The sequence below is a fragment of the Tursiops truncatus genome, chromosome 11, assembly GCF_011762595.2.
Source record: "Tursiops truncatus isolate mTurTru1 chromosome 11, mTurTru1.mat.Y, whole genome shotgun sequence".
In the NCBI taxonomy this organism is placed as follows: domain Eukaryota; kingdom Metazoa; phylum Chordata; class Mammalia; order Artiodactyla; family Delphinidae; genus Tursiops; species Tursiops truncatus.
Genome location: NC_047044.1, coordinates 62,084,480 through 62,111,894, shown reverse-complemented (window position 1 = coordinate 62,111,894; position 27,415 = coordinate 62,084,480). Strand labels below are relative to the sequence as shown.

The 27,415-nt window shown below is 40.0% G+C and overlaps 1 protein-coding gene across 6 annotated transcripts in view; it reads left to right on the top strand.

Moving 5' to 3' along the window:
* The window catches only part of DIP2B (disco interacting protein 2 homolog B), a 233,019-nt gene that overhangs the window by 55,113 nt on the left and 150,491 nt on the right, over positions 1-27,415 (top strand). The window contains exon 1 of one of the 6 annotated variants that reach the window (XM_019934450.3): positions 16,380-16,416. The exons of the other annotated variants lie outside the window; for them this stretch is intronic. Within the exon in view, the coding sequence (XP_019790009.1) occupies positions 16,395-16,416 (22 nt within the window). The 5' untranslated portion in view covers positions 16,380-16,394. Of the gene's footprint in view, positions 1-16,379; positions 16,417-27,415 lie in introns of those variants that run through there. 6 annotated transcript variants of the gene reach the window in all.

Sequence of the window (27,415 nt, the reverse complement as noted above, 5' to 3'; positions counted from 1 at the left end):
CCCGCTTCCCCATTGCCACTTAGGATTCAGCTTTCTTGGGCCTGCTCAGTCAGCTATCACTTTATCCTGCTTCACGTCTCTTCGACTTCTCATCTTTATACCAACTACTCATCTATTGGTATGTCTTCCTCCTTGCAGGGTTTTGCCACTAGGAAAACAGGTGTTTACTTGTTATGTAGAAAACACATGAATAATAGAACAAACATATTAGGAAGGCTGAGTTTATTATCCTAAATGATAATACATATTGTGAGACTTTCTGAATTGCTAAGTCTTGGTTCTTTGTGTATAAAATGGGGATAATAATCTCTTCCTACTTTACGGGACTTTGAGAGGCAAATGAGATAGATGGAGCAAAAGTGTTTGGGAAGCTCTGAAATGGTATGTAATTTTTGTGCTCATCTTGCTTTCTACACGTGGTTCAGGCAGAGGTCCGGGAGGTGCTTTCCGAGTGTGGTGTGTGTGCAACAGTGGGAATTAGTAGATCCCTGGGGACATGGCTGCAACTTGGGTGGTATCTCCACTTTTGTGTGGAAGCCATCGCTGCTCTGTCCTCTTAGCTTGGTAGATCTGAAGGATTGGTTATACCATTCCTGGTAGGGACACTGATGTTCTCACAGCAGTTGCAGGGCCTCCCTAGGCAGAGGACACGGCAAGGATGCATGAAGATGGCTGCCCCCTGCTGAACTGTGGCTTATGGGCTGCTCTGGGGTAGATACTCCCTGAGGGATCTGCTGGAGCCCATGGTGGGCAAAAGCCAGCAAAAATTTATTACCATTATTGTGACTATATCTATATGCATGGCCAGCATAGCCCTGGAAGAATTTAAGTTATATAAACTTTGTGAATCTTAGTAAATACAGTCTAGCATTCTTGTTGTTTCTCCTAAGGTTGAGCTTGCGTCTCTGCCGTATAATTGGCATACTTCCTTGTTTAACTAACCATGTTTCCTTTTTTAAATAAGGAAAACTAAGTACATAAATGGTAGTGTTATAGATAGTAAAGAGTGAACATTGGGACTTACCTGGAGGTCCAGTGGTTAAGACGTCGCCTTCTAATGCATGGGGTTCGGGTTTGATCCCTGGTCGGGGAGCTAAGATCCCACATGCCTCGGGGCCAAAAAAAACCAAAAGCAGTATTGTAACAAATTCAGTAAAGACTTTAAAATGGTCCACATCAAAAAAAGAAAAAAGAACAGTGAACATCAGCACAATCCAATGTAAATTGTCACAAATTTCAAGATTTATAGGGTTTTATTAAATAGATTAACTCAATCTAGTTCAAAAACTTTTAGAGATTGCATTGTTTTGATCAATCTCCTTTACCCTTAGAGATAACCCAAATAACAGAAAAACTTAAATAGTTTCAGATACAGCAGTGCTGGCTGAGGATATCAAGGTGATTTAAAAGTTTCTGTGCTTCTGCCAAGGGTATCATTGAGAACCGTACACTCCTAGGATTGAAAGGAACCTTAGGAATTCTCTGTTCTGACATTTTTTATAGGTGTGGAAATTGGGGTCCTGAGAGGTGGGGTAGTTTGCTTGAGGTCACTGAGTTGGCAACACTGTATTTCTGAACTTGTTTGCTACCAACAAGGAGCATCTCAACAAGAGTTCAGCTTCCAGTCAGAAATGGCCAGATTAATATGCCTAACAACCTCTATTCTTTCTCATACTTCAATTAATGTCAGTAAAGAAAAAAAAAGTTGGGCTTCCCTGGTGGAGCAGTGGTTAAGAATCCACCTGCCAATGCAGGGGACATGGGTTCGAGCCCTGGTCTGGGAAGATCCCACATGCGGCAGAGCAACTAAGTTTGTGCACCACAGCTATTAAGCCTGTGCTCTAAAGCCTGCGAGCCACAACTACTGAGCTCACGCGCCACAACTACTGAAACCCAGGTGCCTAGAGCACGTGCTCCGCAACAAGAGAAGCCACCACAATGAGAAGCCCGCGCACCGCAATGAAGAGTAGCCCCCACTCACCGCAACTAGAGAGAAAGCCCACGTGCAGCAACGAAGACCCAACCCAGCCCAAAAAATTAATTAATTAAAAAAAAAAGTTAAGCATTACCTCATAAGGGTAAAACAGAAGTATAGAAGAGACAACAGCAACAAAGTTCTGAAATTTGCAGAGCAAGTGGATAAGTGATAGCTGACTGAGCAGATACAAGAAAGCTGAACCTTAGTGGCAATGGGGAAGCAAGGCGACTGTGTAAATCCAAAAAGCTCAGGAATGGGCTAGACCAGTTCGCTCTGGTGATGGGAGTAAAAGTAGGTTACAAACAAAGATTCATTGAAAGTTTGTTTAAGAAAAGTTAAGACTCGCAGATACTCTCCCTCCATGCAGCCATGAGAATTCCTCATCCTAGCAGAAGACTACAGATTTATTTTCTAAAGAGGGTAAAATAGAGGATCTCTAGAATGGGGGACACCAGGCACAGTTGAGGGCAAAGAGGGCATGCTGTCAAGGCACTTTCTACTCATGTGTAATTTCTCTCCATACCTAGTATCATATATCAAAGTTGATTTAGTTCCAAATTTGCGACACAGGTGATTAGGTGACCCCCACCCCCACCCCTTCCCCAGAAAGGGACAGACTTCTTACTAACCATTCTCCCACTGAGTGAATCCTTTAGGTTTTTGGATAACATTTCATTTTACCTTTTCTTGCCTCTCCTGTAATTTAGAAGTTAATCTTCACAGAAAAGAAGAGGATGATATAATGAAGTTTAAAAGTCGAAGGGTAAATATTTTCTTGGTATTATACCAGTTTTGTCCTAACAATTGGACTAATCAGCAGTTGGTGCTTTAGAAAAATATTATTTTATTAGTCCATAGATCTTGCGAGTCACCTTAGATGTTTTGGCCATGGAGGTGGGGGTGGTGTACAAAGAATCCTAAGATGTATTCTTTGCTCTTGTAGAAGGGATGAGATTCAGCACACCAAGTTCAATCTAGTTGTCATTGTGTAAAGTGTAAGACTGGGTAAAAAGTTTAAAAAAAATCTTGTTCCCTACCCTCAGAGGGTAAATGGTCTTTCTGCCATTTGCAGGAACATGGATGGACCTAGAGAATATCATACTAAGTGAAGTAAGTCAGAGAGAAAGGCAAATATTATATGATATCACTTATACATGGAATCTAAAAAGTAATACAAATGATCTATATGCACAACAGAAACAGACTCACAGACATAGAAAACAAACTTATGGTTACTAAAGGGGAAATGGCAGGAGGGCTAAATTAGGAATATGGGATTAATAGGTACAAACTAATATATATGAAATAGGTAAGCAACAAGGGAACACAGGGAACTATATTCAATATCTTGTAATAACCTATAGTGGAAAACAATCTGAAAAATTAATAAAACGGAATCAGGTTGCCATATACCTGAAACTAACACAATACTGTAAATCAACTGTACTTCTATTTTAAAAAATAAATTTAAAAATAAAATTGTCTTTCTTATTATATTCTAGTATCTCTTAATCTCAGGTATTCCATCTCTAAAAGATTCAGTGGTTTGAGATTCACATAAAACAATATCATATTAAAGTGTTAGGCAAGTATCTGGCAAATAAACTGTTTCAACATTTTTATGGCTCAGTATTTCCTAAATTTATTCTATAGCATAAAACTTTTAGGAAATAGCAACCCATATAAGAGCACATACCTTTAACTGCCATGCAAATTAGGTTGGCGCTGAATTGTATTTCATTCATCAGCCATTTCCCCCCTATTTACTCAATATAGATTGTTTATGAAAAGTTAGACACCCCAGATCCTTTTCCTTCCTCCACTCAGCCAAGGGAATTAATATTGGTGAATATTTGAGATTTTATTTTCATTGTCCTTCATTAACTATGCTTAGGGGCCATCATTTTGAATTGGAGACGTTTCCAGGTTCTTAAAGAAGGCTGATGAGTGTGTTTTTTGTTCGTTTGTTTTATTATATAACTGAAGAAATTAATTGATTCTAACGTAATACTGTTCAATCTCTTTTGTAATGATTGGTTTGTTTCCCTTTGAGGAATTCTTAATCTACTAGTAAGTGACCAAGTTTTATCTCTGTATTGTGAGATAAGTCCTTCTTGATTGAATGAAAGAGAATAAATAATATAGTGTCTTAATTCAGATATTTGGAATCACTTTCCAAAGTGACATGTGAATTGTTTAGTTATCTCAACTGACCTCTTGACTGCTGGGTACAAGCTTCTGAATAAAAAGAGGTGGTAGAGGGGCTTCCTTGGTGGCGCAGTGGTTGAGAGTCCGCCTGCCGATGCAGGGGAAACGGATTCGTGCCCTGGTCCGGGAAGATCCCACATGCCACGGAGTGGCTGGGCCCGTGAGCCATGGCTGCTGAGCCTGCACGTCCAGAGCCTGTGCTCTGCAACGGGAGAGGCCACAACAGTGAGAGGCCTGTGTACCACAAAAAAAAAAAAAAAAAAGAGGTGGTAGAGGAAGGGGAAGTGTCATGAACTGTTGTTCCAGATTTTGGATCAGGTCTTAAATAGTGGTTATCCCTGATTCTAGAATAAAAAGACTATAGGGCATAGTAAGGGAGTATAGATGGTAATAAGGACAGGAAGGAAGTTAGCATTTAGGTCTCTTCTGTACATAGGGTTGGAGCAAATGCTTAAAAGCATAACTTTTCCATCCCTTACAGCAATGCTGTTTGTTTGTTTGCTTATTCATTCATTCATGCATGCATGCATGCATGCATGCTGCACTGCACAGCATGCAGGATCTTAGTTCCCTGACCACTGATCGAACACTCGCCCCCTGCAGTGGAAGTGCGGAGTCTTAACCACTGGACTGCCAGAGAAGTCCCAGCAATGCTATTTATATTGAAAGTTATGGAGTTAATTTTCTTTAAAAATATCCTCAGGTTATTTTATGGTCAGATTAATATGTCACCTAAGTACAATTCATTAGTGTGACTTTATGGCCTTTGGGTGGCCAGGGGTGGGGTAGGGACAGACTGATTGTAGTACAATATGAAATGTAAGCCAAATAAATACTTAGTCATGTTGGTACCAAGGGAATAATTGTAACTCTTACGAACCACCAGGTCCATTTTAACTGTCTTGTAAAATCTAACTGCCATCTAACTGTCTAGAAATGATTTAATATCTCAGTTGACCTAGCTGCCACAAAGAAACCTATAATACTTTAATAAAATTAGGTGTAGAATAATTGTTAAAAATTTTAAGGTTATAAAGCATAGCTTTATGTACTCATGGAACCAGAAAACCAGTGCACCAATTTTCATTCAGTTCATTTGTTTGGGAGCTGCTGGTTGTTTGGTTTCAACGTATGCTTAAGTCTTGTTGAGATGTAATTTCTTCCACTTTGTTTCCTTCCCTTTTTTTTTTTAAGCTCTTGTTCTGTGTACCTTCTTTGATCCTTAAGCCTTGAAGCATTGACATGACATGTGGCAAATTTATTTTTCAGTCCTTAGGCGGTGAGGATTGAGTTAATCATGTATCCCAGTTCATGGCACACCATCAGCATTGATCTGTGCAAGTCTTCTCTCTTAGCTTTCAGAATTAATTAGAATTAATTAATTTCTCTTTTGCCTCCACTTTCCACTTCTGTTCTCAGTCCCCCATAGTTAACTGTTCTAATATGTTTGATGTATTTTTGTAAATATATAGTAGTGGTTTTTTTTGATGTGTGTGTTGTTAAATTTACCTAAATGGTGTGCTGTAGTCTTTGTTCTGCTTCTTATCCCCCTCAACCCCTGCCTCCTTCCCCCCTTTAAAGACTATTTTTGTTGCTGTGTATATATCTAGTTCTTTGTTTCTAACTGCCATCTACTGTCTATAAATGATTTGTTCTCTCAGTAATAGACACCCAGATTGCTTTCAACTCCCCATCACCACAGACAATGGGATAAACAGCCTTGCACTTGTTCTCCTGTGGTCCTGCGGGAGAATTTTCTGGACATCTGCATAAGAGTGGATTGCTGCACGTACTTTGATTAAGCACTGCCAGATTTGGGCTCTTTGTCAGTGTGCACAATGGATCCTGTTTCTCCATCTTCCTGCCAGCACTTGGCTTTATCTACCTTTCTAAGTTTTGCCTATCTGATAGGGGTAAAGTGGTATCTTAATGTTGTTTTAATTTGCATTCTCCAATTACTAATGACTTGCAGCATCTCTTTGTATACAATTAATCCATTTTGAATGCCCCTTCAGTGAATTACCTGTTCATATCTTTCGCCCATTTCTTTAATTAGAGTTTCTGTCTTTTCTTGGTTGATTTGCAGAAGTCTTTTCTCTAGTTTAGAATATTAGCCTGATATTTGCCTTATCCCAGTCTGTGATAATACATTAATTTTGTCAGTGGTGCCCTTTGTTGAGCAGAAGCTAACCTTGATGTAATAAGTCTATAATTTTTTTTACCTTATGGCTTTCTGGGTCTTGTTAAATATAATAAAGATATTCTGTAGTTTTAATGATATATTTTTATAATTCAGCTTTTTACATGAGGTCTTTAATCTGTCAGAGTCCATCTTTGTATATGGCTTAGAATAGTAATTTTTTCTGCATGTAGTAAGACTGTTTCTCCAACCCCATGAACTAATTTGTGGTACCACTGTCCTTATATATCACATTCCTATGTTTTCATGGCTCTCTTTTTTTTTTTTTTTATGTTTTTGTTTTGTTTTTTTGCGGTATGTGGGCCTCTCACTGTTGTGGCCTCTCCCGTTGCGGAGCACAGGCTCCGGACGCGCAGGCTCAGCGGCCATGGCTCACGGGCCCAGCCACTCCGCGGCATGTGGGATCTTGCCGGACCGGGGCACGAACCTGTGTCCCTTGCATGGGCAGGCGCACTCTCAACTACTGCGCCACCAGCGAAGCCCCATGGCTCTCTTTTTTAATAGTCTTTGTTTTTTTAGATATATTTGTTTTTTCTCACATGAGTACCAACTGGTTGTTTTTTTTTTTCTTTCACTCAGCTTTGTGCTGTCTTAAAAACTCATACGGTACATAAGTTAAAAAGATGTCATTTCTTTCTCAAATTAATCTGTAAAATCAGTGTAGTTCCAATTAAATTCCATCTATTTTTTCCCTTTAGATTTGGCAGACATTTACAAATTTGAATGGAAAAGTAGAGGTCTTTTTCAAAATTGATCTACCACTTTCTGGTCCTCTTAACGCTTAGTCTGTCTAAGCTCACAACTTTTCTTGTGCCAACTTTGGCATTTTATATTTTTCTGGCAATGTATCCATTTCATTTCTTTTTTTAAGAATAAAATTTTTATTTTAGAACAAGTCTGGATTTACAGAAAAATTGTGGAGATAGTACAGAAAGTTCCCATTACTACTGACAAATTCTCTTAGCCTTTCTTCATCTTTGTTTCGCCTTCATTTCTGAAGGATATCTTCACTGAATTTATTATAGAATTTTGAATGACAGTACTTTTCTCTGAGCACTTTAAAATTATTGTTCCACCATCTACTGGCTTCCATAGTTTCTGATGAGAAGTCTGCATTTATTTAGATTATTGTTCCCCTATGTGTAATATGACTCTTTTTTTTTTTCTGGGTACTTTCAAGATTTTTTTTTCAGCACTTTGATTATGATGTGTTTGGATATGATTTTCTTTAAATTTGTCCTGTTTGGGTTTTCTTCAATCTCTAAATTTATGTCTTTCACCAAATTTGCGAAGTGTATAGCCATTATTTCTTCAATTATTTTTTCTACACCAAGCAATTTCTTCTCTCCTTCTGTGATTCCAATGACATGGATGATAGTGTTTCATAGTTCTCTGAGGCTGTGTTAACTTTTTTCAGTCTCTTTCCTTTTTGGTCTTCATATTGAATCATAATATTCATCTGTCTTTATGGTCATTGAGTTTTCCCCCTGTTATCTCAATTCTGCTATCCAGCCCATCCTGTGATCTTTTTTTTGTTTGTTTTGTTTTGTTTTGTTTTGTTTTGTTTTCACGGGCCTCTCACTGTTGTGGCCTCTCCCACTGCGAAGCACAGGCTCCAGACGCAGGCTCAGCGGCCATGGCTCATGGGCCCAGCCGCTCCGGGGCACGAACCCGCGTCCCCTGCATCGGCAGGTGGACCCTCAACCACTGCGCCACCAGGGAAGCCCCCATCCTGTGATCTTTTTATTTGACATACTTTACTTTTCTGTTGTAAAATTTCCATTTGGTTCTCTTAAAAACACTTTTTAAAAAAGTATTTTATTTTATTATTTATTTATTTATTTTGGCTGTGTTGGGTCTTCATTGCTGTGTGTGGGCTTTCTCTAGTTGCAGTGCACGGACTTCTCACTGCAATGGCTTCTCTTGTTACGGAGCATGGGCTCTAGGCACACGAGCTTCAGTAATTGTGGCGCATGGGCTTAGTTGCTCTGCGGCATGTGGGATCTTCCCGGAGCAGGGCTTGAACCCATGTCTCCTGCATTGGCAGGTGGATTCTTAACCACTGCGCCACTAGGGAAGCCCTTAAAAACACTTTTATTTTGATATAATTATAGATTTATAGGAAGTTGCAAAGAAACGTGCAGAAAAGTTCCATGCACTCTTTTCCTAGCCTCTCTCAGTGTTAACATTTTGTGCAACTCTCATATGTTATTAATAATAAGAAATTGACACTGGTACAATCCATAGAGCGTATTCAGATTTTTCCAGTTACACATGCACTTGTGTGTGTGGGTACGAGTATGTGGGTATGGTTTTATGCAATTTTATCATGTGTTGTATCATGTAACTACCACCACAGTCAAACTGCAGAACTGTATCATCATCCTTTTGGGTTTTTTTCATTGTTTCTACTTTTCTGTTGAGAACATCAGAAACAAAACACCTTTCAAGAGTGTTTACCTTTACCTCATGGAGCATGGTTATAGTAACTGCTTTAAATTCTCTGATAATTCTAATATTGAATATCTGTTTAATTTTGGTTTTGGAATCTATTGATTTTTTTCCCCAAAGAATCAGTTACATTTTCTTCCTTCTTTGTATGTCGAGTAATTTTGAATTGTGTCATGGACATATTGAATATTATGTTGTGAGATTTTGGGTGCTGTTAAAATCCTCTGGAGAATGTTGAGATTTTTTTGTTTTAGCTGACAGTTGACTTGGTTAGGTTCAGATCATAAGTTTGGTTTCACCTTCTGTGAGTGGTGGTTCCAGTGTCATTTCAGTTCTCAGCATTTGTTATGCTCTTTGGAACTACACTGCCCATGCACTAATCAGACTTGGGCAATGTCATATTGTAGTTCAGACTCAAAGCAGTTGCTGTCCTTCTTTGGATTTATTCTACACATGTGAACTTGGAGAGCAGACAGACACTCTAGGGGGTGGACACAGGGGAGAAGGACTCAGCCCAAGACTTAACATTTGTTTATATGTAAAATTGTTTATATGTCCTCTTTCCAGTTTTTTCTTGTTTGGTATATCCCTACATTCTTGGGCTTCCAGAGGCCCCTTTCCCATGTAGTTCTGTGGAGAAGGAAAAAAGGAAAAAATTTACATTGTACTCTGGCTTGCTTTGGCTCTTTTTTCCAGTCCTCTGGCCAGAACAAGAAAGTTTCTCTCAGCACTTTTAGAGAGAGAGAGAGAGAGAGAGGGAGTGTGTGTGTGTGTGTGTGTGTGTGTGTGTGTGTGTGTGTGTGTCTGTACGTGCGCATGCGCTGTGCCATTGTGAATTGGCTACCTGGACAAAGCCATTCTTGGGTCAAAGCTGGGCGGTGAAGGAATTTAAAAAGAAAAAAATAAAAAGGCGAGGAAATTCACTGGTACTGTAATTTTTCAAGTTTTTACTTCCCTTCCCTACTTGCCTGTTATTTATGTACTTTTCTCCATCCTCGGGTAGTTTTTTTTTTTTTCTGTTTTCAGTTCAGAGTTTTTAGTTGTAATCAGTGGGAGAGAGTGGGCTTACTCCATCTTGGCATCTTTGGTAGAGTGTAATCTGTTAATTTCAGGGCAAAAAAAGTATCAAATAGTAGAGAAACTAGTTAAGGGCGTGGATTTGTGAAAGCAGAGAACTATCTGGTACTGAATATAAGCTTTCCATGGAACTGCTTCTCAGTCTGGGAAGAGTGTTGAGCTGTTAGAATCCATCAATGTGTTAAACCTAGTGGGGGAATTTGAGTAGTGAGCTGGGGGTGCAGTCATGCCTTGTCCATTTTTTTGTAGACCAAACATATTAGGTTGAAGCATGTGCAATTGACAATATTTGACTATCTTTGACTTACAAAAACCGCATTTTCTCATGATTTAACCTATATTTAACTCTCAGTTCTGCAATTTGAAGAAAGAAAATGAAACCTCAGGTTTAAATATGATCTGTATTAAGGTGATGCTTGATGCTTTAACAGACAAATCCAAAATCTCAGAGGCATAACACAGTCCAAAATGGACATTCCCGTTGTTGGACAGCGAATGGGGGAAGCTGCTCAGTGAGGTCACGTAGAGACTCAGGATGATGAAGTCTCCTCCATTGTTCATACATGGCTTCCAGGTGTCCTGGGGGTTGATATCCAGCCAGGAGACTGGGAAAGGGAAAGGGTGACAAAAAGAGAGGGTAACAAAACTTCTTAATCTTAGCCCAAAGTGGGTATGGTATGTTGGATTGGTGAGAACCAACCTAGATGTGGGGTGGGGGGTGGGGTGGGAGGGCAGAAAATGTATTCTGTATTTGTCAGCTGCTTTCCAGCACCAGTTGTGATGGGAAACATGAACCTCCGGTGGGCAGCCGGCCATCTCTGCCATACTACTTCTTGATCACTTGGAGAACATCTTTTGCTGTGTGCATTAGTTTGCTAGGGCTGCTGTAACAGAGACTAACAAAGACCACAGACTGGGTGGCTTAAACAATAGAAATTAATTTTCTCACAGTTCTGGAGGCTAGAAGTCCAAGGCCAGTGTGTCAGCAGGTTTCATTTTTTCTGAGGTCTCTCCCCTTGGCTTGCACACAGTGCCTTCTCACTGTGTCCTCACCTGGTCTTTTCTCTATGTGTGCTCATCTCTGGTGTCTCAGTGTGTCCAAATTTCCTCTTTTAACAAGAAACCAGTTCGATTGGATTAGGGCCCATCCTAAGGGCCTCATTTTAACTTACTTACCTCTTTAAAGGCTCTGTCTCCAAATAGTCACATTCTGAGGTACTGGGGGTTAGGGCTTCAATATATGAATTTTAAGGGGACGGAATTCAGCCCATAACACACACTCTACATTTATAACAAATGAATATGTTTTTACTAAAAGTAGTCATACTCCATTAAAGAAAAGAAGAAAGTGATGTTAGATATATGTTATAATTATACTTTTACTGGATCTGTAATAAATTTTAAATTATACATATTAATGAAGATTGCCAGTGTCTCAAAGGCATTTTTCCTTATTTATTAATCAAGGAAAAAAGTTTAGTGATGAAGATAGTTTAGTTTTTAGCAAACGTGATCGTTTTTCTCTTCCAGAGTTTGTGTTTGGTTCTTATTGTAGCTTACCCAAGGGGTATGTTAATTACTGAGATAGTAAAGAGAGTTACTAAACATGTCTCCTATAAGAAAATCACCACCCTCTACAGTGTAAAAGTAAATCTCTAAGTGTATATTGGACATTTTAGAATTTTGTCTTGTTGTGACTTGCTAAATGACATTTTGTTACTGAAAACCAAGGCGATGTTATGTGGTTGGTAATATCCTTTTTAGCCTACCAGACACTTGAAGGTGAAAGAGAATGTGCCTGTGAATTCCACCATCCGAACTGTTGGACCCCTTCCCTTGGTCTGCTCTTTTGTCACTATTTCCAGTGTGTTGGAGGTGAAGCTCTAAGGCAGCGTTCCCCAACCTTTTTGGCACCAGGGACTGGTTTCCTGGAAGGCGACTTTTCCACAGATGGTGGGGGGCGGGGGTGTGGGGATCGTTCAGGCGGTAATGCTAGTGTTGGGGAGTGTTGGGGAGTGGCAGATGAAGCTTGGCTTGCTCACCCACTGCTCACCTCCTGCTGTGTGACCCGGTCAGCAGCCTGGGGGTTGGGGACCCCTCCTCTAAGGGAAGGATGAGGCTCTTAACCCTTTATGTAGGTGCTGATTAAAGATTGTGTAGCCTCACTGTCAATTGTCAGACCCTTTTTTTGACTTCTCAGGATTACCTTTTACCAAATGGTGGCTTGAGATTCAGCTCTCCTTTATATAACTATGCTCCACCTTTATAGATTTCTTTTCTTTTTCTTTCTTTCTTCCTTCCTTCCTTCCTTTCTTTCTCTCTCTTTCTCTCTTTTTCTCTCTCTTTCCTTCCTCCCTCCCTCCCTCCCTCCCTCCCTCCTTGTGGCTTGCAAGATCTTAGTTCCCCAACCAGGGATTGAACCCAGGCCCAAGCAGTGAAAGCGCCAAGTCCTAACCACTGGACCTCTGGGGAATTCCCTACTCCACCTTTAAAGGAACTATAATTATGATTTTAAAAGTTATTATATAAATATCTGGTAAATATTGGTCACTTTAGAGATTTTGCTTTTATACTTGTTTTCATAATTACTATTTTAAAAGTTATATAGATATCAGATGAATACTGGTTTTTAAAAAGATTTTGTTTTTTACATGTTTTTATATTTATTGTGAAACTAATAAGTTTAAAAATCTTCTAGCTTCCAAGAAGGAGTGACAGCTCAGCTTCTGTGTTGACATTTGCTGCTAATTGTTAAAGTGAGAAATCTTTTGCAGTTTGGTGTAGAAACTTGTCACCTCTATGAATGAAGTTATCCAATTCCTTTGTGAGAGATTCAGTAGTCAGACTGGTTTTTTGCTGTGTCATGATTCCTTTATCACTTCTGAAAATCAACTCTAGAAGATTTTCCAAGTCGTGGTTAAAAATGAGAAAGTTCCATAATTTTCCCTTATATGTTATTTAACATGTTCATATATTGAAAACAGATCTAGGGGATTCTATAGTATATAATATATATGTTTCCTCTCTCTTTCTTTTGCTTTCTCTCCCCCACCTCTCCCCGACCCTGCCTTTCTTTATATATATATGTATTTAAACACCTACAGTGTTCTACATGTATTAATTGGATCAGTAAATATTTGAACACCTACTAAGGTCAAACATCGTTCTGCATGAGACAGTTGCTGACTGCCTAAAGATATAGGCATCAATATGTGACTATAGGTTGTGTAAACAATTCTTTTCAATACCTTGAGTTACTTGAGGCCTTCCTTTCAGTGAGCAACCTTTAATTTGTAAAATGATAGTCTCAGAAGTTTTGATTTCATTCTTTCAACAAAACTTTTATTAACTGCTTTACTATTTTAGTAGATTGTAGGGATAGCAAAATGACTCTGACCCAGTTCTTGTCCACAAAGAGCTCACAGTCTAATCAGGAGCTGACTTGTAATGAAAAGGAGATTAAAGGTTGATTCTATGTTGAGGTAAATGATAATAGAAGTATGAAAAGAAAATGCCATGGCAACATAGGGGAGAGGTTGGGGAAAGGGTTTGCCAGGAAAAGCCTCACAGAATATATTATTGTTGGCAGCCCTTTGAATGACTTTGGCTGTAAGTAGATGGGAGTTCAATTCTCTGTGACCCTTGGAACCTAGGCCTTTTAATTATTCATAAATAACTTAAGCGTACATCTAGGACTGGGAATTTATTTAAAAGATGCATCTGTCTTTCTAGTTTAAACTTTAGTTTAACTAGTCCTTTAGGAATAGGCATTTAAGGATGCAGCTGTATGGCAGCATTACAGATGTTTGCTCTTCAGAGCCCCTTATAACACAGTTACAGTTATCCTGCTTTGCTTAGGTTGCCCTTTCCTTTTTAACAAAAAATATTTCTCATTTGTCTTCATTCAGTCCGTATAAACAAAGCAAAACTTTTTAAAAAAAAATCAGAAACTTGGATCTACTCTACTTTAACGTCCTCATGTGTCTTCCTTTTCTCTTCAACACTAAGATGTCCATCACATGCTGATACACAAATATTACCCCCAGACTAAGATCGTAGTCGCGTCAAACTTTGCTGAGTAATATATGGCTGCTTTTTAAAAGAAATATACCTTTACAAAGGAGATTCTGGTTTTTTTCATTTATATATTATGAAGTTAAGATATATTTCCTAGAAAAAATATTTTGCTGTAAGCAGAACTGAAAGCATTTGCTAGGAGAGAGTTAAGGGTTGCTAAACTCAAGGCATGCAGGATTGGTGGTGAGCCGAGAATGCTTTCACAACAATTTGATTCAGCAAACATTTACTGAATGCTGTGGTCAAAGCATTGCTGCTAGACCCTCTGACGGGTCAGAAAATGAACATAGGCTCTGTTTTGAAGGATCTTCCAATTTACAGCACTGTTTCTGAGTCTCCTCTGTTCCATTCTCCATCTTTGCCATTTCCCAGATAATGAAAATTAGAGCTGTGATTTATCAAGTCTGTAAGCTGGAAAAGCTATAAAATTAGTTTGCTTAAAATGTTGGTTGCTGGTTCTCCGTAGTGCTGCCAGTATTTAAAATAACGGAAAATATTTGGTGTCTCCTTCCGCAAATTAACATTTCCATGAGTGGCTGCTTTTCATAGAGCGTCTCGAGCCAGCCCCTCTCGTGCTGTGAGTCTTCATTGACAGTATTAAATCAGATCTGAGCAGCTCTAGGAGACAGTTGAGAGTTTGAGAATATGCCCAGTGTCAGCATCTTGGCTAGAGTGTGCTGTGAAACAAAGAAAACTCTTGGCACCCAGTAAGTGGTTAGGCATGTACCATTCTATGTGTGAGCTCCAATAAATAAAGCAACGTAGGGCATTCCGTGCTTTCATTTGGGCAGAACTAAATGGTTAAGTGTCCTTTTAGGCTTTCCCCTAAGTCTGTCCCAGGCAGTCAGCACATAATCCAGAAGATGTAAAATCTTCAAATACAGCCACTTATCTTTATTATGTAGAGCTCTGTGCTGGGTGCTTCAGGCTGTAAAGAGACAAGACTGAGTACCTGTCAAGTAGCTTACAGATTGAGTAGCACCCTGGTCTAGCTGTTCCACCGGTCTTCCCACTACAGGTCCATTTTTTCCTGGCCTACCCTGGTCTGTAGCCACCTACCACTTGGTGTTGACGCATCATCATTCAGTATGGTTATTCCAACACAATCTGTATAACCTATCCTGAATGTAGAGTGGATATTGGAAACAGTAGAAGAGATGGGCCTTGATCCCTGGACAGGGTCTGCAGTGATTGGTGAAGCCCATTGTAGCGCTATTCACTTGAGGTACTGCTTCAGGGCCATTTTATTTTTCTGACTGAGTCCCATGATTGTCATGGAACAGGCAGAACCCAGATAGGAAGCAGTCTTTAAAAATGGTTAGCCCAATTTTGTTTACGTTTCCTTTTCTACAGTGTGTATTTTTCCTTCCTCAGACTAAAAATAGCACAATGTAGTATATAATAGTGTGGAGTTATTTGCATGAAATCACTGAATTCATTTATTCAAATAATTTGTCTTCTCAAGTATTTTTAAAGTGACCAGGGATAAACATTTATGAATTACATTTAAGTACTTGGAGGGTATTTTGGAAATGTGTTTTTCTTAAGAATAGATTTGTGCTATGGTTTCCTTGACTATGTTTGATGATATTAAGAGTTCTTGGAAATTTTTTCCAAAATCTTGCAATTTGAAAGTGGGTGGAGTGTTTGGAATTAATTTCAGCTGTAATTATATCTTTAATGGTGGTAGTCTCTTGCCTGTTTCATATTATAACAAATGAGAAGTGCAACACCCTCATCATCAAAATACTTAAGAAACTTGCATCTAAAAGGAAGATGGGGAACTAATACAACCTGTTTAGAAGTCTTGAGTTATTTTACTATGATTACACTAAATTAGATTAATTAGATTATATTTATCTAAAGTTAGGTGGTTGTTTACTTAAACCTGGTGTTAAGATCTAGAAAGGAGGGGAGAGCAATAAAAGCACCTTTCTCCCCCACTGAAGTTTTCAATAAATTGAATAAAAACTAAAGGATTAGCAAATGGTGGCCATAATATTACCTTTATTATTGATAAAGGTGAAGGTAAAGGAAGCAGCTTCATATTAGAGCCAAATTGGCTTGCTAATAACTAAGTTCCAAAATTAGGCAGACCTACCCCCTGGTCACAAGTAGTGCTGGATTAGAGAAGGCAATATGTGGTATACAGAGCCTCCACCCAACCCAGTTCCTATAGGCAGCTCACTCATATGAGGAAGAAGGGCGCGACTGGACCATTTATTTTTCCCAGATTTGCCAATCAGATCAGTTGCTTCCCTCCCCAGGATAGAAGCATCTAAGTGGCAAAGAAATGCCAGAGAGGTTACAACTGGTAGGGCTCCGTTCACAGAAGGGGACTTCAGAAATGAGGAATGAGCACTCCCCACTAGCATTTGGCTTCTTCTCCTATGCGTGGTTTCTATGAAGAATGCGTTGGTGCCAGGTAGGAAATGGTAGCATAACTAGGCCAGGAGCAAACCTTTGTTTTGAGGAAGAGGCCTTATAACAATTGGCCTCTTGAAAATTATAGCAAACGTTTGTTTACCAGAATCAAAGAAATTGTCTGTCCTTAGGCAGCCCTTGCTGCCTTTCTGAAGCATCTGTGATTTAGCATGCTTTGCTGAGCATTAAATGAAGGCCCACAACTTAGTCTTCTGCTGTCCTTTAGCATTTTAAAATATACTTGCTGTTCTGTCTCTTCTTTGAGTTTTCTTCACAGACTCATTTTGTCTCCTCCCCCAAACCCTAGTGTTTCCCATGATCGTAGCCAACTTTCTTCTCACTTGACACTCTCACCTTGGCTGTCAGCCATTTACACAGTTTTAACTGTTTAGTATCTTGATGATTTCCAAATCTTTATCTCCACCCAGACCTCTGTTCTGAGCTCCATGTTTATATGTCCAGCACTCTATTTAACAGTTCCACCTGGGTCATGTAAAACTGACTTATTCTTCCCGCACACTCTCAACTCCATCAGTCAGAAATCCTTGTCTTTTGTTTTGTGTCCACAGGCTTTGTGAGTGGCATCTCAGCCTATCCACTAGGTTAGGCCAGAAACGTGGGTGTCACCTCAGCAGGCTCTTCCTCTCCTTTATTGCTTACCTCCCAGGTCAGGGGTCAGTATCTGGCCAGAGACCTGTGAGCCAAGAATGGTTTTTACATTTTTAAGTGGTTGTTTAAAATAAGCGTATATGTGTATTTGTTACAGAGACCCTATGTTGTCTGCAAAGACTAAGTATTTACTATCTGACCCCTGTCTGAGGCCAGCAAGTCTTATCAGTTCTCCCTCTAAAACATCACTTTTAATTGTTTCTTTCTATCCCCCCCCGCCCCCCAAAATCTCACCTGCCCTGTTTCTCCCTTGGCCTCCTAACTAAGTGTTGTCATATTTCTTTATAAAACACAGAACCTAGTGATGTCCTCTCTTGTTTAAAATCCTGCAGTGTATTTTGCCCTTTTCTCCTCTGTTTTCTGCCTGCGACCTCTTCAGCCTGTAGGACTCTGCTCAGTTGTCACCTTTTCCTTAAGCCCACCTGCCTTCTTATGGAGTTATGCCCCTATTCCACCTGGTCTGTACTTCTGTTATTACACATTCTAGATTGTGTTCTGAGAATCCATTCGCCATTCAGTCATTCCTACAACACTGTGCGTACCTGGAGGACAGGTTCCATTTCCTATTCGTTTCTATGTCTTCTTTACCTAGCTGTGTGTGGCATGTCAGAGGACTGTAATGAATTAATGGGTGCTTTAAGAAATAGTTCTTATTCCTAAGATATGAAAAAATATTAGTAGTCTAAAGATATCATTAATCAGTTTGAGTTGGTAGGCAGGATTTATAACATCTAGACTTTTGATAGAGTCATGCTACATTCTCCTGATTTCTGTTTCATAGCTTTTTCAGTATTACATTTTTAATTTTGAGATAGTTGTAGATTCACATGCAGTTATGAAGAAATAATACCAAGCTATCCCAGTTATCTTTTACCCAGTTCCCCCAATGGTAACATATTGCAAAACTGTAGTACAAGGTCACGACCGGGATATTGGCATTGAGGCAGTCAAGATACAGAACATTTCCATTAACAAGGATCCCTCCTGTTCCCTTTTATAGCCACACCCACTTCCCCTCCCACGGCAGCTTGCCCCTCCCCCATGGCAATCACTAACCTGTTCTCCATTTCTGCAATTGTCATTTCAAGAATGCTATCTAAGTGGAATCAGAGTATGTAACCTTTTGGGGTTGGATTTTTTTCACTCAGCATAATTCTCTAGAGATTCATCCAGGTTGTTTTGTGTATCAGTAGTTTTCCTTTTTGTTTCTTTTTGTTGCTGAATTTTCATAACTTTTAAAAGATGAAACTCTCCCCTATTTATATATCACTGCAGTTTTTCTTTTTAAGGCTATTTACATTTTTTTCCTCTTGTTCTTTATCTGTAACGGTGGTTTTCAAACTTTGTACTCTTCCCCTGTACTTTTTTTTTGGCGGTACGCAGGCCTCTCACTGTTGTGGCCTCTCCTGTTGTGGAGCACAGGCTCCGGACACGCAGGCTCAGCAGCCATGGCTCACGGGCCTAGCCGCTCCACGGCATGTGGGATCTCCCCGAACCGGGTCACGAACCCGTGTCCCCTGCATCAGAAGGTGGACTCTCAACCACTGCGCCATCAGGGAAGCCCCAAACTTTGTACTCTTAAATTGAGACTCAAAGAGCCTTTGTTTATACGTGTATTGCATCTATCATTATTTACTTACTACATTATAAATTAAAACTGAAATATTTTAAAAATATTTAATTCACTTAAAATAACAATAAATCTATTACATTCTCATAAGTAATATATTTTTATGAGAAATACCTGTTTTCGTAAACAAAAAACATTTAATGAAAAGAAAAGCACTGTTTTACATTTTTTGTGACTCTAATGTCTGGATTCTCATATCTACTTACTCATTTAATCTGTTATGATAAATTGTTTTGGTTTAAGTATATGAAGAAAATCTGGCCTCACATAGCTATGTAGTTAGAAGAACCAGGAGATAGTCTTATCATATAACTGTGGATAGTCTTCTATGGTACTACACCCAAACTCAAGTGATAGTTTATTAAAGATTAGTTACAATGTAGGATGGGAAACCAATAACTTTTCATACTGTTACATTAAAATTATAGTTTGAATGGGTCATTAACTTGTGTATGATTTTTTGTTTTTAACATCATGCATTGGTCATTTGGAAAATATTGAATCGCTGTGTTAGTTACATCTTCCAAATTGTGACACATTTCATTATACATTGTCAAAAATTATATTTGTTAATCTCACCTTCAGTCTCATAAGAAAAAATGCTGAGTATTGGGAAGCTGTCAATCTCAAGTTTTCTAAAATTTTGATTTTTGCTTTGAAATCACTGTCAGTTCATTGAAGTTTATGATTGTCATTAATGCTGCCAGTAACTGTCTCACTTCATTAATTTTTAAGAACATGTCTGCCAGATACTCAAGTCTGAAAACCATAGTTTGTTCATCATTTCAAGTAGAAATGGTGTTAAAGTAGAAATGGTGTTTGGGTGTTAAGTGCTCAAAGGAGGTAGCCATTGCCATCGTGGGGCCATTTTTCTGGCCAGGCTCTCCACCATCCCCATGCGGCGAGGCTACTGGGGTAACAAGATTGGCAAGCCCCATACTGTGCCTTGCAAGATGACTGGCCACTGTGGCTCTGTGCTGGTGCGCCTCGTCCCTGCCCCCAGGGGCACTGGCATTGTCTCAGCCCCTATGCCCAAGAAGCTACTGATGATGGCCGGAATTGACCACTGCTACACCTCTGCCAGAGGCTGCACCACCACCCTGGGCAACTTCACCAAGGCTGCTTTTGATGCCATTTCTAAGAACTACAGTTATCTCACTCCTGATTTCTGGAAAGAGATGGTGTTCACCAAGTCTCCATATCAGGAATTCACTGACCATCTTGTAAAGGCCCACACCAGAGTTTCTGTGCAGAGGACCCAGGCTCCAGCTGTAGCGATCACAGAGTTTTATATGAGAAAAATAAAGTGAATGTAGCTGGTTTTAAAAAAAGGCAGTCAGTTCAGCTCACAACTCAGTTATGTAAGTGCTCTTCTTTGAGACAACACAGAATATTAGAAAGGTGTGGACTCAGGGGTCAAAATGTAATAAAACTAGTAACTACCACTGTGAGTGCATGGCCTAAATCACCAGCTGTCTTGATTTGTCCTAAGGCTCCAGCCGCTTTATTCTCCATTGCTTTTATACCATCAGAGCAAATAATTTAAAAGTGTGAAGTTTGAAATCCATTGTTATAGATAAAGAACAAGAGGTAAAAATTTAAAACAGACTTTCACACAGTAAAAATGGCAAATAATGTCTTAATATATTATTAAACTATTTTATACTTTGTGGACCTTCGTAAGTTCTTGGGGGACCCCCAGAAGCCCACGGACCACATTTTGGAGGACCGCTGATTTACAGTAATTTGTGATGACTTATTTCTTTCTCTTTTCTCAGATTTCTTCTGTTTGCCTTTACTTTTGCTGAGATAGACCCTATAGAGGCACTGATCTAGGTTGAATACCATTACGGGTCAGAGCTCCACTCTGGACTGGCAGCCTCAGCGTGGGCACTAGGCCAATGCTAGGACTGACCCTGGGCACAAAAGAGAAGACTAGTTCACAGCCTCACCTTGGGCAAGCAACAAGGAAGGGCCATAAACCTGCTAGCCTTGTTGGCTTGCTATGTGTGCATTCAGAAACTGGTCACATCACATGGACCTGAGTCCAGAGGGAGACATTAACTATGACTACTCAAGTGCTTTCCTTCTGAAGCAGTCTTTCAGGCTCCAGGGTGGGAGAGATTCTCAGGCTAGAAAGGGCCCTCCATAGGTCTATCAGACCTACAGACTCTAGTCCCAAATCTTCTGAGTCATATCACAGCCTTTTCATTCTAATTATCTCCAGGAAAGGGCCTCAAGTTTTCCTGGCAGTAATAAACCTTAGGAGTTAAGAAGTTTTTCCGTATGAGTACTCTAGATGCTCCCTTATATAACTTAAGTCCATTTTCTTTAGTTTTGTTTTTAATAAAAATAAAGAGCTAATAACAGTGCTTCTCATGCTATAGCTTTATATTTTGAAGACAATTTAACTTTCTGTATCTTCACTGCAGTCTACTTGTGCAATTTTTTTCTTCTATTTTTAACACAGTTCCTTTAATCCAGTGGTCCTGAACTGGGGTGATTTTGCCCCCAGGGGATGTTTGGCAATGTCCAGAGACATTTTTGATTGTCAGAACTTGGGGGGATGCTTCTATCATTCTAGTAGATAGAAATCAGAGAGCTTGCCTTCATTTCAGCAAAATCACTCATTATGTTGTTACAGTAAGATTTTCACTGAATTTATATTCAGATGATAGGAGCATCCTACAGGACAGCCTCTATCAACTAAGAATCATCCAGTCCAAAATGTCAATAATGCCAGTCTTAAAAGACTGTGTGTTAGTCCTTCCTTGTAATTTGTTAGCTTTTTATTAATTTTTTGTCTTGCTGAATTAACAGTTTGATTTTACTTTGCATATTATTTAGAATTGTGGTTTTATTTAGAGAAAGTATTTTGATTATGTTCAGAATAATTAAAGATTTTAGAGGTAGATTACTCTTTTGAATATGACTTATGTTTGTACCTCAGGTCATAATACATCATTAGTTTCTGTACCTGAGTGAACACAACTACCTGATGACTTTTGAAAATAATTTTTATGGGCCCCAACCAAATCTTAAAAGAACTCTTCTAGAAATTCCTATAATTAACCAGATTTGGGAACCACTGAAACAGATATGTATTCATAAGCTAGGAAACTTTTAGGACAGCTAGTACAAAGAGAAAACGTTCTTTGTGGCTCTCAGAGATAATATCCACCCTACTGGGCAACCAGTTCTGTCAGTGAAACCAGTCAAGTAACCCTCCCATTGACAAGGTGGAACTGGAGCAGCGGTGTCCAATAAGATTGTGGCTCTTTCCAGTCATATGGTGTCCAGTTCATTTTATTTGCCACAAGTTTGGTTTTAGAAGGGGGTGGTGGTGAAAAGAGATGAGGGAGGCGATAGAGGAGAATTGCTAGTAGAATCGAAGAAATATGATCTACCTTATACCTCAGGAGGGGAATTACTCAGTGCTGACTTCTCTTCCGTAGCATTCATTTGCTACCCACATTCACCACAGTGGTTAAGTGTTCTGAAAAGCTACTTCTGGTATAAATTAACCTGACCAAGGCAGCAGGGGCACTGACTGGGAAGCACAGAGGGCTGTCTAGTCCATTCCCACCATCAAGGATCCTCTGGTCTTGGCCCTTTACTTCTTTTGGCTAAAAGAGAAGTTCATGAAGGTGAGCTTGTTTGTTGGGGTGGTTCCAAGAGCTGTGGAGATGAGACAGTTGTTGAGGAAGGAAAGAAAAGATGGTCACTTTTATTTTACTTTTTCTTTTCCTTTTCATTTTTGAGACCGAAATGTTGCCTTTAATAGTGATCGAGGCAGAGCTTACTGTGGGAGCCGGTGAGCCTGAAGCCGAACCCCCAAGTCGGACAGTAGTGGATAGGCTGCAGGGGGACCTGGGCAGTGGGGCAGGCTTGATCCAACAAAACAGACAAGAGAGAAGGATGGTGACTTTTGAAATAAGGCGAATTTTGTTTGGAAGGATAATAGCTTCTTTTCCTGATTAGTTAGTTGTTAAGCAAACTAGAATTTTGGAAATGAAAAAAAAAAAAAACTATGAAACTTTGGAATATTAGTTTATATTCAAAGCATAAAATAAATACTGGTTGTATTTTAGTGTTCTGGATTTCTTTTATTATTTGTTTTTACTTTTTTAATTAGAGATTTTCAAACATATACCAGAGTAGAGAGACTAGTATAGGGAATCTCCATGTACCAATCACCCCAATATCAACAGTTACCAACACATGGCCAGTCTGATCTCATCTGTACCCTAACCTGCTTTCTCCCACCCCCTCCAATTATTTTAAAGTGTATCAAGCATCAGTATGTAATTTTATCCAGAAATATGTAAGATATTCAGTCTGTGGTCACATTTCCCCTGATTATATAATTTTTTTTTGTTTCTTTGGTTTGTTGTCTGGTCTCTTTTTTAAAGATGCTGGTGATCAGATGATTGAATCAAATCCTGGGAATGTGTAGAGAGTCCATAATATTCTATTTTGGTGAGGGGGGCGGCATTTACTTATATTGGATCAGTGATTTCCAAAGATGATATTACAAATCTAATTCCTGGTATAAATTTGAATAACAAATCGATTGAAGGAAATATTTACCATGTACAGAAAATGTTACTAAAATTCCATGTAGACATAACCCCAGCCTGAAATGGGCTTCATCACTGCCAGGAAGCCCAGCTGTTAAGTTTGCTTTCTCAGGTTCTAAGAAGACTATTTCGTACCTTTCCCTCAAACCTCATAGACTTCTGTTCTCTCAGCTGATGGCTTTGTTTGATGCTTCTCTGAGAAAATAGAAATCTGTCCAGAGGGACACCCTCATCTGCCCTCCACCACATCTAGAGATTTTTTGGCAGCTGGGCCACTCTTCTCTCATTTCCCTCCAGTTGGTTATAATGTAGCAAGTGCTAGTTTCTCCCCCCGCCCCCACCCCCCGCCATTACAGCCCTTTCCTTTGTGCTGAGTGTCCCACCTCCTTCACAGGGACCTTGCCGCTTCTGTGGTCCCCCATCTCCCTCTTCCATCTTCAGGCTCTCCCTGTCTGCTAGAGCATCCCTGTTAGTGTACAGATACGCTCTGGTGCACTCTGTCTCTAGAATTAAATTGTCCCTTGTTAAATCCACCTCTGTCGATACTTAGTGACCCGCTTTCTCTCCCCTTCACAGCTCTTTTCAAAAGAGTTGTCTGTTCTCTCTTCTACTTTTTTTTCTCTTCCATTCACTCTTTAAACCACTCATTACTGGCTCCATTCCTCACTACTTCACTGAAACCGTTCTTGCCAAGAGCACCCAGGTCCTCTGCGATGGAATCTAGTTGTTTTCTTTCTGTCTCATAGACCAGCCCTCCTTCTCTTTTACTGCCTCCCCTTGCCCTGTGTGACCTCTAAGTGCTGGCATGCTTCCAGGCTCAGTTTTGGGCCTCGCTTCTCTTTATTTGTACTCCTTCCCGCGGTGATTTCACTCACTCCTGTGGCTTTAAATACCATCTTTATGCTGATGACTCGTAAGTATGTATCTGCAGCCCAGACCTGTCCTCTGAATTCCACCTAGAGATCGGTAACCTATGACTCAGGCTTCATGGGTGCAAAAGACAGTTCTGGCTTTTCCCCTTCAATCCTTTTTCATTTCAGTAAGTAGATCCTGATACACCCAATTGCACAAGTCAGAAACTTGGGAATCATCTTAAATCCTCCCTGTCTCCATCCAGCCAATCAACATGTCTTATCAATTCTACCTTAGTACATATCTCAAGTACATTCACCTCTCTCCATCTGCGTTTCACCACTAAATCCCTGTTATTTCTCAACTGGAAAACTACTTGAGTTTCCTAATTGGTTCCTCTGCTTTCATTTTTGTCTTCCATACACTATTCTCCTCACGACAGGTACAGTGCTCTATAAAAAACACTTAACCACATTATGTAACTCCTTGCTTAGTCCTTAATGATGGCATTTCATGTAGAATAAATTATTGACTCCTCACCATAGCCTTCAGCGTCCTGCCTGCTTCTCCAGCCTCATCGACTGCTTTCCCCTCCCTCATTATGGAGGGCTACCTTGTCCCTTTCACACCAGGATCTTTCATGCCCCAGGGCCTTGACACTCACTGTTCCCTCTGCATGCACTAATCTGTTCCTGGTTCTTGTCCTTACTGTTCAGGATGCAGCTTAAATGTCACCTCGTCTGAGAGCCCTTTTCTGATCACCCTTCCCAAAGTGGCTACTTGCCCACCTCAGTTTCTTCTTTGTCACATTATCTGTTTTTTCCAGCAATATTTATTGAGTGCCTACTCTGTGCCTGACACTGTTCTAGGCACTGGGGCGATAGCAGTGAGTGAGGTAGACACACTCAGGAAGCTTCCATCTAGTGGGAAAACAGACAAACCACAAATATATCATATTCTGACTGTGATCTGTGCTGTGTAGACAAATGAAGCAGGTGGAGTGAAGTGAGGGATGCTGTTCTAGACAGCCGTTAGAGGAGGAGACATTTTGACAGGGATTCCAATGAAGTGAGAGAGCATCATCTTGGGTATTTACGTGCTTCTTTTCTGGAAGTATATCTAGAAATATAAGCTCTAAGAAGTCGGGGACCTCACCTGTTCACCGCAGTTCCTGAAACCTAGCACGGTGCCCGGCCTTCGGCAAATACTTATCAATGAATAAATGACCTTTAGGTTCCCACATAATCATGGCATTCTGTGAAGCAGTGCATTCTAGATGTGGCCCACTTACCTTGTCTCTGTGAGCTTGAGTCTTTTCCTGTGTTCAGTGAGGGAATCCACCTCAGGGAGTGATCTCTAAAGACTGCCAGCCTCACTGTGGATGCTGTGGGCGATCATGTACTCTGTTGCTGGTTTCACCGAAATGGTGAAAAGATTGCAAAAGAGTTGAGCATTCACGTTAAAACAAGACTTGCATTTAAAAAGTTATGTCAGCTACAGTCCTGAGTAGAATGGCCTAGCGGAGGCAAGAGGGTGGATTATTTGGAGGATGTGGAGGGGCTGGGGCAGGTCCAGGCAGGAGCTGATGGTGGCCTGGACTCAAGAGGTGGCCACAGAGATAAGGGAGAATGCTGAAGAAATGGTGGGTCTTTCCCAGACTTGCACAGAATTGAGGCAAGAACCCAGACTTCATAATCCAGAACTTTCACTCTTCTCTTGATACTTTAAAAAAAAAAAAAAGTCTTCGGGAATTCCCCAGTGGTTCAGTGGTTAGGACTCCATGCTTTCACTGCCGAGGGCCTGAGGTCAATCCCTGGTCAGGGAACTAAGATCCTGCAAGCCGCGTTGATGGGCCGAAGAAAAACCAGTCTTGACTTCAGCCTCATAGAAAGCTGGAATGTATGAATATGTGTGATGCCAGTGAGTTATTTAAAACAAAGACTGCTTTTTAAAAAATATTATTATAAACATCTAGATCAGAATTTGCCTACATGAAAATGTGCTTTTGCTTATTATATGTGCATCTTTGGGCAAATTCTCAGGAAAGAATTTGGAAAACAGTAGAGGGAATGATATTTTCACTATATGTATATCTTTTGTATCTTTGGATTTTGAACCACGGGTGAATGTATGATAAAAGTAAGTAGTGGGCTTCCCTGGTGGCGCAGTGGTTGAGAGTCCGCCTGCCGATGCAGGGGACGTAGGTTCGTGCCCCAGTCCGGGAAGATCTCACATGCTGCGGAGTGGCTGGTCCCGTGAGCCATGGCCGCTGAGCCTGCGCGTCCGGAGCCTGTGCTCCGCAATGGGAGAGGCCACAACAGTGAGAGGCCTGCGTACCGCAAAAAAAAAAAAAAAAACTTTAACCATTTCCAGTTCATTTTCGAAAGCTAGAAATCCACATAAACCTTGCCTGCCACTCGTGCTTCTCTATTCTGCTCTTCCCACTGGTTCTCTTAAGTTTTCCAATTACTTGTCTACATACTGCAAGCATTCTGCCTGCATTTCTGTTTTGAGGTCCATCAGAGAGTAGAAAGACAAGCTGTATTATACTTTAAACTCTGTCCTAGTTGTGTTTGAAAACAAGGTATAGGAAAGAAATTTTGAAGAAAATTCTCTCTTGGGACCATTGGCTTTTATAAAAATGTAATCTGTAGGCTTAGAATTTATTTTGGTAGCTACAGAATACTGATGAATGAAAGCAAAGCTAGACTTATATGTTCAGTTACCCTGACCCACCCCTCCCCCAAGAAAACCAACCTTGGAATAACACATTGGTGAAACAGCTTTAGAAATTGTTTTGTTAGTATTTCTACTGTATTGTGCTTACACAAGGTATTCAGAGTTCCGAATGGATGTACAGTAGTTATTTCCTTACTAGTCACTTCACTGAAGATCAGGAGGACCTTTTTCAGGGAATGCTATCTGAATGAGATACCTTTCTATCCCTCTACTGTGTGGGGAACAGGCACCTTTAACAAGACCATGATAGCTAGAATTCCATCTTAACCCAGCTGCTGGGTTATATGTGTATGGCCGCTGCTGTCCATCTGGGTGTTGTGCCTGTTTCTATAGAACGTTTTAAGTGTAGAGGGTGGAGTGGGGACCGGTGAAGTCAAGTGATGTATAAGGGAAAATCTCTTGACGTTCAGAATTTGTATTATTTGTATTAAAGGTGAGGACCTTTAAAGTCATTTAATTTAATGAAGTGATTGGAAGTGTCTTATTGATTTAAAATTGTGATAATCCTGCTGGTTGCCTTAAAATGACAA